Raw genomic sequence first — 12,269 nt, forward strand, 5'->3', positions numbered from 1 at the left:
GTTTATTTCTTCGCAATCACTTAAACGATAGTTTTCAACCCCTCAAACTTATAAATGTTATGCCCCAAGAAGAATTTTACTTCAAAAAAAGGGAAAAAAAAGAAAAAAGACCCAACCCTGGACAAAAAGTCTCAAATCCATTGTTCATAAAACTAACTTTATTCTTTATTGCCTGGCACACGGTAAATATTGTTACTTCTAAAACAAACCATGCTATACATAGTAATACTAAATTACTTTGCCCCGAAACACAAGAAATAACCCTATCTATATTGTTAACTCTATAAAATGCAGAATTCACAAGCCGATAAAGCCGTTACTACAATAAAAATATATTGTCGATCTCACTTGGCCTCAGGTTTAGTTGGTAAGGGATAAATGCAAATTCCTTTTGAAGTACTAACTGATATTAGAAACTTTGATTCCATTACTCTTTCAGAAAAAAAAACTTAGGCCTATATTCTATTACTATGTAAATTTATGCTTACAATGTATGGGCACTTTTTTCTGCTCATTCAATCTGGCTTGTAGCACTTCTTTTGCAGACACAAAAAAAACTCGATTCTCTGCTTCTTCTTTTGATGAAATGACTTTGAGTTCATTCACCAAAAAATCAACACTTCGTTGCAAGTGCTGCTTTTTAACCTTGAGAAAAGAAAGGAAGACAATATTACCAAACACTAGCAGTTTCAGGTGATGCTTACTACTGAACTTGTTTATTTTATGTACGTGTATATACATAGTAGAGAGAGAAGAATGAAGAGAAAGAGAGAATAGCACTGTAGCCAAGAATCTAAGCATACAACATCTATATATAATTAATGCAAGCCCTCGTGGATAAAACATAAAATTACAAAGTTAAAAGAGAATGCAACATAATTTTAACGACCGAGCTAATAAGCACGCCAGAATTGTTTCGTAAAGATCGATGGAAAATACACGAGATTTCCGAATAATCTTCTTCTTCTGTTTAAACTTATGGGCTTTTCACTCAAGACTACTAAGTCCTCTTCCCTTTTCTCTGTCTTAAAGTGGAGTGCTGGTCTATGACAGCTTGCTATACTTTATCAAACAGTTCGTGGTAGCCGACCCGGCTCAATAGTAACCAAAAATTTAAAAAGTGAAATTTTAGTACCGATAGCTATATCAAAAGAATCGCCTTTTTATACCGATTTCAAATAAATAAGTCTCAATAATTTTAGTCTTACCCATCAACAGTTACGAGCCTGAGGAAATTTTCATGATTTTCAAAAAAAAGGGGGAACAACCCCTAAAATTCAAGCGATATCGATGAAAATCACACCATCAGATTCAGCGTATCAGAGAACCCTACTGTAGAGGTTCCAAGCTCCTATCTGCAAAAATCTGGAATTTTATATATATATATATATATATATATATATATATATATATATATATATATATATATATATATATATATATATCTTAACATCACAGTGGGTTTAGTAGGCATTAGCCAAGTAAAGTGTCGCAACAAAAGCTCATTGGAATGTTTACAAAAACCTTTTGGGATGGTCTCTTATCCATGCTAAATTTCATTAACAAAGAACACTGATGGAATTAAAACCTCTAAGTCAATAAAAAAGCAATTTAAAGCACTTTCATTGCCATGCATCGTATGTGCTAAGTTAAGACTCGTGCTCACCTCTATTATCTCTCGGTTAGGCTGTTAAAACACGAAAAAAAACTAGTAGAAAATCAGTCTTTTGAATCACTACATGTTGCATATATGTATTGGACGCAGTCTAACATTCTGGGATTAAGACACTTACATATGCATGTACAACAATGTTTTTAATTTGACCTGCTAAACAATGAGTGTCTTTTGGTCTAAACTTTATTCTTCACACTATTTAAAGAGGTGACCTGTCTTACCAGCTCTACAGGCTTTACATAATTTAAACATACATGTACGGAAAATTTTTAATTTAGTAAGGGAGGGGAGATTCGTCTAAACTAAACGAAAGGAATAAATTAAAGAGAGTATTTGTTCATCACTTTTTTCTTTAGATGATTTAACTTTTTTTCTCTCTTTGTCCTTTTTTCCCTTTGGTAAAAGCTCCCTGATGTGGAGTTGAAATATTCGGATATTTTTCTATTAGTTAATTGTTTTGTTGTTGTTTTATTTTATTTCATTGTCACTGCTTTGTTTAAATTAAATCCGTGTTTCTCTCTTAATTTTTCGTAAATGTTACTTTGTATATATATATATATATATATATATATATATATATATATATATATATATATATATATATATATATATATATAGAATTCACAAAAAATAGAATTATTTATGCAAAAATGACGAACAAAATTTTGCCATTAGATGATAAATTGTCATTTAAAATAAATTTTTACATAAGTAAAATGTAAGTAAAATAACTAAAAGTAAATAATATAAGTAAAATGAATAAAAATGAGGGCATAAGTAAAAACATAAGTACACTATAAAAACATACAGCAGTGAATCCAACTGGCCTGTCAAATAAAAATGAAAAAAAAAACTAACACATTGACAATACACATGAGACATTAACATGATACATTACGATTTTCCTTTATTTATGATTTCAACAAACGCTGGCATAAAGCTCTTTCTATAACGCTCAGTCCTTGCATTAATAGGATTTAAAACCGAGATTTTTTGTGCTTTTGATTGGGGTAAATGGGGCTTTGGAGGGCAATAAGGGGCTGGGAGTATACATTGAAAGCTTGGGTTACGACGCAAATTATTTCCGAGATTGGAACAAAGAGTAACACGTCGGGCTGCCAAGGTAGGGAGGCAGAATTCTTGGAGGAGGAGAATGTATGGCACTTTGCCCTGACCGTAAATGATTCTCAGGGCTCTCTTCTGGATAATTTCCAGCCTATCGGACTGTTCCACCGTAAGGCCAAAATGTCACACCGGGCAAGCATACTCAAGCTGTGGACAGATAAAAGATATATACAGGCGGAGGATATGTGCTTTTGGGCATGAAAATTTTGCAAATAGCTTAAGGAGAGACAGAGATGCACTAGCCTGTTTAACAATAGAGCAAATAAGGGCCTCCCATTTCAAATCGCTAGTCAGTGTGACCCCTAAGAGTTTATTTTTTGTTGTGACTATTTCATTAGGTATTGGGGTTGTAAATGATGGCTTTTATTTGAGAAAACTAAAGGTCATAATATTAGATTTATGGAAATTCACTTCATTTTTGACTGGGCTGCTTCACTTACAACGTCAACGAGAATTTCCGTTGCACTACTCTTAATATTTCTTCTGCACTTTTCGAGCAACGACCTGTCATCGACAAACTTCCATCGATCGGCTGATTTATTAGCAAGATTGTTAATCATTACCAAAAATAGTAAAGGACCTATTAGCGTACCCTGCGGAACTCCAAAAGAAATAGGGAGTGAATCAGAATAAACATTTATGCACTTAACAACTTGACTTCTATATGACAGAAAAGATGCAATAATATTGACTAGAAAATGGGGTACTTTAAGTTCATTCAGCAATTTTTCAACTAAAACATTATGACTAACCAGATTAAAGCTTTTTGGAGGTCAATTAAAAGGAGATTGAGCCAGCTATCTGACTCGTCAAGTAATTTATATACAGTATCGAGGAGACTGATCAGGTAATGTGTCGTTGATAGAACTTTCATGTTTCCGGATTGCTGTTCATCGATAAGTTCAAGGATTATTTTTTTAAGCCCATCTGCTGCAAAGCTCTCATACAGTTTAGAGAATATTGGTGTTAGGGTAATTTGGTTGGACTCCATATCAATCTAAACTAACACCTTTCTTCTGTATGGGTATAATGTATCCTTTTCCACAGCTCTTAGGGAATAAACCAGTTGTAGTTATTGTATTAAAAATATTTGATAAAGGTTTTGATAAATTATCAGGAAATGCTTCTTCTAAATCAATTGGAATATCAAGGGGGCATAATGAAGTTCTCTTTAGTTAACGTATTTTCGCCTCAACATCAACAGGCTGTACTACAGGGATATACTGGTCTGGTGCTGGGGGGAGGGAATATTACATGAGAGAGCAGGGAGGGTTTGTACAATAGCGGCAAGGTGTCTATTTAGTGAATTAGCTGTAGTTTCAGGGGGAACGTCAGGATTAAAGTCAAAATTTTTGATAATTTTCTTGACTGTATTATACCACTGCTTCGGTCGTGCTTTAAAGAGTTCACTTACTTTATTATGGTAATACTGGGCTGGACCTTTCTGAATCTGTTTTTTTTTATAGATTTCCTTAGTAGGTTAGCTTCTTCAGTTTTTCCTTGGCGAAATAGTCTTAATTTTTGTCGGATTAAATTTTTTATTGCATCATTTATATACGGCTTATCATTAGAACATCTTTTGTTTTTGACCTCTTGAAAATGGAGTAGATAATTATTGATAAGTTTTTTTTTCTGGAAAAGTTCGGCTTTTTTTTCGATTCGTCGGCAGCGAATATATCTTCTCATTCCTCTTCTGAAAGCCATGCTACAAAATTGAGGAGACCCCTATCAGTAATTGGTCGATACCTAACTTCATCAAATCTGTACTTGCGGATATGATCTTGTATCGGGTTTAGCGAAAGTGTGAAATGGTAACTGCCACCAAGTGGGGGAGGGGGAGGGAATTGGATCTTTGATAGAATTCATGCATGTTTGTACAAATAATGTCAAGGGAAGTACCATCTTTTATTGTTGGGATATAAACAATTTGCTTTAAATTAGCTTCCCGACAAAGATGACTTTTATTTAATTCATTTCCGCCACCGATAAGTAGGATCCTAGCATTTGGGTGTTTAGATTGGAGGTAGTCAAGCGATGCATGAAGTTTTTCCAAGAAATCTTTACCCTGCTCCGATTTTTGGCCGGGAGAATAATAAAAACAACCAACAATGATTTTAGTTAATGGGCGTGGTATAACTTTTGGTTTACATTTAACCCGAATTATTTTATCATACTCATTTATTCCTGGAACATTTACTTCCCTTTGCGACAAATTATCACGACAAAAAACCATTACCCAACACACCCATTTTACCAAGGTAAAGATCATGTGGGCAAAGTTTAGTAAACTCATTAGAATAAGCCATCTTCAGAGTAACCAGGTTTTGGGACTGAACCTCGGTTATACAAATTAAATCTGATGCTAGCTTATTTGGAGTAATTTCAAGCTCAATAAATTTTTCAAAATTAAGGCTTTCTGCATTATTTAATAACAACCTAGAGAAATGGTAATGTAATTTATTATTCTTATGTTTACTGCTATGAGTAGCAGAAACCCGTTTTATTTGGCAAACGATTTGAAAAAGGAGTTTGAGGGTAAGGAGGTCTATGGACAATTTCTAGGACTGGCTGGGGTTTATCAGATTTAGCAGGGATGGGGGTACTATTGGTAGGCTCAAGATCAATTTGTCTAGAAGTAGGGTGACCAGAAGGGGGTACCATGGACTTTCGACTCCAAACATTAGGAGTAGTAGTATCCATGTACACCATATCATATTGAGGGCTTAAAAGAAGGGGGGTAAATCTATCCGAAGTGAAGATCAATATTCCGAGGGAAATCTAGGGAAAAGAGACGGCGGGGTACTCTCGAAAAGAAGTCGAAAGCTACTGGTTGGAGATGATATCCTTGACGTATGTTAACCGTGAAGTGTTGAAATATTATTTAACGTGTAGTGCAGCGATGCTAATGAAGATCTACTGCGTGTACCTTATAAATACTAGCAGAGAGCTAAAATAGTTAAGATTCTAGCTCTCTGAAGTAAATATTTGCAAATATTACCTTTGCTGAAACTACAAAGTATAAGATATTTTAGGACAACTAGAGAATTTTAGGACAACTACAGAGAGAATTTATACAGTGTTCAATAGATTTTGTGGGTTGTATATGTTATATTTGTTTTTATCTGGTGTTTTTTAGTTTGATTTTTATGTGTTGATCATTTTGTAACCATGGACCCTTGGGATTGTCTGCAAATAAATTATTTATCTATTTCAATCAGATCAGAATTGAACTATTACCGTGTAACTGATTATTTGAGTAGACCAAGAATTCCAATTTCTCTTACCTCTTCCAAGTACTCAGGTTCGTTTGCAGATGCATCCCATCGATTATTCAGTATGAAAATATTAGGTTTAGATAGCCGTGATGATACCTTATGGAAAAAATTCTTCTCCTGAAAAGAAACAGAATTAAGTAACACAGGTGGACCATCAGACTTCTTACCCTGAAAAAGCGCGCGTTATGCATAAAAGAATCCTTTAATACTCTAATGATCTCTTTCAATTGGACAAATCAAAAAAAAAAAAAAATCCTTTTGGTGAAAGAGCTTAAATATTGGGTAAGTTCACGACACACATGAATCAGCAATAGTATAATGGCAGTTCATAGCGTCATAGACTATGTATAATAGACTTGTACTTACCATATGCTCAAAATCAATATTATATGCATAGTTCAGAGTTTCTCAGCCCAAAAACAGAGTTCTCTTCAGAAACGAGCAAAGCTAGGCCTTGTGAATGGCACGAAAAAGTTAAAAAACTGCGTCTTGTGAAAGCTAAAGCTTTTCGTTCAGTGTACTTAAAAACAGGTAAAATAAAATAATAAATAAAGCTCTAAACCTAAATGTACACAGTTATTTAAGCATTCAAACGATGAAGCATGACAAATTTTCCCCAGCCTACATGTCTATTCCAGACTGGATTTTCTTATTGGCAAAACTTATAGCATGTATGTAGCTCGAAGAACTGGCGATAAAAAAGACCAATCCTGAGACAAAATTAACAGGACCTGCTTTTACAAATAGGAGCTTTAAATTAAAAAAAAAAATACTTACCGTGAGCATTAGGGTAGACTCTGCGTTTGCAACCAGTACAAAAACATCAGCATCCACGCAATGTTTGTCAATCCATTCATCCAGATTGGGCGACACGTCAATTCCAGGCGAATCCACAAAAACTACATCGTCTCGAAGCAAAGGGCATTTGTCTTTAGGCCACACAACACGCATCAAAGCAGAACACCCAATTTTCTCTGTGCATAAAGCATGTGCCAACTGTGCCACTGACTGAAAGCGAAATAGAGTATTTGTAAATAAGGTAACATCAATAGAGTAATTGCAATGCAATTACTCTATGCAATTAAATAATGCAATTACTCAATTAGAGTAATTGCAATGCATTATGGCGTCCTCGGACAAAGCCAACAACATACTCAAAGCTAAGTCAAACGTCGGATACAATAAAACCAGCCATTTTAACCGCATCTCAGGGAATAAATTTGAAATTGACAAACTAAGTTTCAAAATAGCCTTAAGAATAACTACGCTATTATTTACTACTACTACTAACAACTCATCGCAGCACCAAGCCACCTAAGGTCAACACAACTACGCACGATTCTCCTCTATCCCAATCTTTTCAAAGCCTCCCTTTTTTCACCCGCCCACGAAGTTCCCATTTCCTTTAAATCTTTCTTTATGACGTCCTCCCACCCCAGACGGGGACGACCTGCTTTTCGTTTAGCCCTAGATGGTTGGCCGAAAAGAACAATCTTCGGCAGTCTGTCATCCTTCATCCGCACAACGTGCCCCAACCACCTCAACCTTTCTTTCATTATACCTCTAGAGAGCGGTATTGAACCGCATTTTTCGTATAGCCTATTGTTTGAACTACGGTCAGTCAGCCGGGTACCCAGAACAATCCTTAAGCAATTTCTCTGGAAAACATCTAGAAAATCTTCATCCGCTTTTCGGAGCGTCCATGCTTCAGAGCCACATTTGGCCACTGTCATCACTGTATCTTCTAATATTCTAATCTTGGTTTGCAGACTTATCTTCCTATTCTTCCAGACTTTTTTTAACTGTGAACAAGCACCCTGAGCCTTGGCTATTCTATTTCTAACATCTTCACTACTCCCACAATCTTTACTAATAATACTACCAAGGTAAGTGAAGCTGCCCACCTGATCATTCTTTCCATTACCCAACGTCACCTTTTCATCTTCACTTATTCCTAGCCTTAGTGACTTAGTCTTTCGAACATTAATTTTCAAAGCTATTCTAGCACCCTGAACTCGCAAAACCTCTAAAACTTCATTCATTTTGCTCACACTTTCATCTAGGATGCTTAAATCATCAGCATAATCCAAGTCCAGGGGACTTTTTCCTCCCCATTTGATTCCGTGGTCTCCCATTGCCTTTCCTGTGCTCCTTAAAACAAAGTCCATCAAAATAATCCATATAAAGGGGGATCTTCTATCAACAGAATCGATCACTTGCTCATATTCTATAGAACTGAGGACCACAGGTGTTTGACAATTCAGTCATTTATCAATTATTAGCCTAAGGGTGAAAAGCTCGTCAACACAGCCTCTATTTATTCTAAATCTGTAATATTCTTCTCTTAAAACGATGTCTGTTGCATCTCTCAGTCTAAAATGTATCATATTACTAAGTAATTTACTACCAGAGACCAGACTAATGCCTCGATAATTACCACACTCCCTTTAATCACCTTTCTTATAAAGTGGCTTAATTAAGGTTTTCCTAAAATCGTTAGGTACTTCCCCTTTTTCAAAAATCATATTCATAATCTTTAATAACTTATTTCTAACCTCGGAGCCACCATATTTAAGAAACTCATTTACCACCCTATTAGCACCTGGAGCCTTATTATTCCTTAATCCTTTTAGTGCTGTTGCTAATTCCTCCTCTTAAAACAAATCTTTCTTCACATCCAAGGTATCACAAACTTTTTCAGTTTCCTCTATATTTTTTCCAGCAGCTCTATCTTGGTTAAGAAAGTTCTCAAAATGTTTGGCTCAACTCTCTTTAGTTTTTTCTTTATCGCTAATTGCGACCCCATTCCTATCTTTAACTGGGACAAGTCCGGATTGACTACTCCCTCTCAATCTGTTAACGTGCCAGTAAAATATTTTACTATTATGCCGTCTAGCTGCATCTTCCAGATCCTCGGCAATTTTATCCTCCACTTCACACCTCCTTAGTTCATATTTGAGCTTTCAATATCTGTGTCTTATACCCTAATTTTATGTTAAGGCATTTCTTTCAGTCCATTTTTCTGACAAAGAAAAAAGATTCTAGAGTCAAAGCGACATTGTAAAAGAAAAGCATGAGGGAATCTATACCTAATTGAAACAATGTTGAAACTACTGCTCGTGAAAATTCGAGTAAATCGCCACCTTATAGTTGCATCTTTTACATAATTAAATAAAAAAAAACAAGTTTTTTTAACTGAAAGTAAGGAACGAGGTTGAAACTTAAAACGAGCAGAAATTATTCCGTATATGAAAGGGGCTGTCCCCTCCTCAACGCCTCGCTCTTTACGCTAAAGTTTTTCATTGTTTAAAAAAATAGAGTTGTGAGAAAGTCAAACTTTCTCATAAACTTTCGCGTAACTTTTGATGGGTAGCACTAAACTTGAAGAAACTTATATATTTGAAATCAACATTAAAATTTGATTCTTTTGATGCACCTATTGGTATCGAAATTCCGTTTTCTAGAGTTTCGGTTACCATTGAGCCGGGTCGCTCCTTACTTACAGTTCGTTACCACGAACTGTTTGAAAATGAGCAGCTATTATAAACTCCAAGCCCGACTGCTTTGCTTTAATATTTAAGCTTTTTGCGGATCAATTGTAGAGGATACTGAATAAGTTGACGAATTGTGTAATTGTATGTACATTCGAGTTTTTTTTTAATGGATTCAAGAATACTTACTCAACTCTTGAATGAAATTAACCATGCTAAATTTGTCATTGATAGCCCACGAATATTACATGGCAGTATTTTCTTGATATAAAAACGAAAAAAAAAGCCTAATACCCTCTTAGTTTGAATAATCTATGCGTCAATCTTCAATTAGTTAATTTCGATAATAAGGCAAAACAGGCACAAGAGTATAGGGAACTTTTAAAAGAGGAAGAAGGCGGTAGTGTCGAAACGAAAATCACCAGCGCCATTTAGCGTTTAGTGACTTTGTCTGATCATAAACTGCTGTATGTTTATCGTTTCAGATACTATAAAATATGTCGTTTCAGGTACTTTAATTCTGTAGGTCTACCTGCCTAAGGTCAACTAACCCACTTAACCAGCCAGGATTTTCCAAGCTGACCTAGGCCTGCTTTGTGCAGACTAGATCTGATGATGATGATGATTTATTTATAACCCACTTGCAATGAAAAAATAGTGGAATAATGAAGAAAAGAAAGAAAGAAAATTTTTACTACAAAAATGACAAATAAATAACTATGGTAAACAAAAATATCAAACAGCACTAAGCAGCCGGATGAGGCAATGATGAGGGCCCAGCCTTAAGCACGCATCAGAAGTAATTACATGTTGATGATTGTGCAGAGTACGCATAATATCAGTAGCACCAAATCGAGCGATTATTTTTCTATTACGGAAGGAACGTGGCACATAAAGAAGAAACTTGCAGTACCGGAAATAATAAATGCGGATTAGATTCAGATCACCCGGGGAATAACAAAAAGACGGTAATTTAAATCACCCGTACAAAACATATCATTAAACGACAAATATTCACATTTGGCAATATTTAGGAATAAACCATTTTTTCAAGAGAAGAACGGACCTTATTAACACTCTGTGCTAACCCAACTTTCAACCGACTATGAGTAGCAGATCGTCGGCGTATCCAAGGTAAGACACTTCCAAAAAAACACGTAGAGGATATCTGCGAAAAAACACTAGATAAAGAAGCACGGAAAATATATGGAGAAAGAACCCCTCCCTGTCTAACTTCACGGCGAACAGGTATATCCCGAAAATCTGACCATTTGATTTCAATCTTACAAAAGAATTAAGATACCAAAATTTTAAAACCAAACGAACAGAGACGTTTGTCCCTAGCTCATATAAAGAATAAAGGGCCTGTGAATGAACAACACTGACGAACGCTTTGGACACATCAAGTGCACATATATGCCGAACTTGCCCCTTAAAGCTAGCATCTCTTAAAAGAACTGAAAGGGCTCGATGCGCAGGTTGGCAACCAATTCATTTTTTAAACCCAAATTGATTTGCATCAGAGTTAACTAAATCAATAACATGAGGTAATAAAATATGTTCAAATAACTTCCTAATATTACACGCGACAGTTATAGGCCTATACGAATCACCCTTATTAGGATCTTTACATCGCTTCAAAATCGAAGTAACCGTGCCACCAAGGAAACTATCAAAAACAACGGAATTACAAAGACACATTTGAAACAAAAGCTGTAAATGAGATAGCAACTCTTTTGAATGTGGATTCAAACGAAAAGTGCAAATACCATCTATATCAGAGGACTGATATTTCAGTCGCTTAAGCAACGCCATAATGGAGTCAACAGAAACGGAAATGACATTTTGTTGTGAAACTTTAGGGGGTAAACAACGAGACAAAAGAATCGAGTGTGAACAGCATAACTTACTACGGAAAATAAACCCGAATAATGCTGAATCCAGGATCGTTGCGGTATATTTTCAACATGTGAATCATCAAGTCTCGAAGAATTAACAACGCACTTCCATTCATTGGAACTTTTCGGAAATTCGGCACCAGATTCCCGCACAGATCGTATTTGACGCTTGAAAGCAATTTTAGTGTTCCGTTTTATATCAAACATTACCACTAAACGGGCGCCCACAGGCAATCCAAATTCGGAGCCACAATTTTGCTTGATTTTTAATTTTCTTTAGCCCAGGGTCAATATTCCACATAGGTTTACGAGTAAGCCAACGAACCATTTCACTATGAACCACGACTTCTTCGGCCTTCTTGATGCAATCTACAATGCCATAATAATACGTGTTTAATTGGACTCGAGCATTTGATGAAAAAACACTGCAACATAATAGGTTGTACGGTACTTTAATACTTTGTAACAGGGAGGCTAGAATAGCCAGATATAAAGGCCAATTCGCACGATTCCAATTACGATTTTTAAACCACTTGGAATTATTTACACGAGGAGAGTTAATCACCAAATTAGCAGAAATAAAAACATGCAACGATAAGGGCAGGTGGTCACAGTCCCTCTCTTCTTCGACAACGTGAACGCTAGATGTCGATAGATCGGCTGAGCAGACAAAATGGTCAAGGTTAAAACGAGAACCAGTAGTATGAATATATGTATATAGCAGATCTTTATTCACAATCCGAAAGCCGAGGGTAAAGCTATTTGAGAGGGTTTCGGATCGGGGAGACGTTGAACTTATATTACA

At 35.7% G+C, this 12,269-nt stretch overlaps 1 protein-coding gene across 1 annotated transcript in view; it reads right to left on the reverse strand.

Moving 5' to 3' along the window:
* Positions 1-12,269, reverse strand: part of Marf (Mitochondrial assembly regulatory factor) — a 52,325-nt gene that overhangs the window by 19,104 nt on the left and 20,952 nt on the right. The window contains exons 5-7 of the mRNA XM_089089655.1: positions 6,853-7,083; positions 6,085-6,192; positions 489-645 (exon numbers count right to left, since the gene is read on the reverse strand). Coding sequence (XP_088945781.1) covers positions 489-645; positions 6,085-6,192; positions 6,853-7,083 — 496 coding nt within the window. The remainder of the gene's footprint in view (positions 1-488; positions 646-6,084; positions 6,193-6,852; positions 7,084-12,269) is intronic.

This window comes from Artemia sp. Qi Xiang Cuo, chromosome 5, assembly GCF_049724085.1.
Source record: "Artemia sp. Qi Xiang Cuo chromosome 5, ASM4972408v1, whole genome shotgun sequence".
NCBI lineage: Eukaryota > Metazoa > Arthropoda > Branchiopoda > Anostraca > Artemiidae > Artemia > Artemia sp. Qi Xiang Cuo.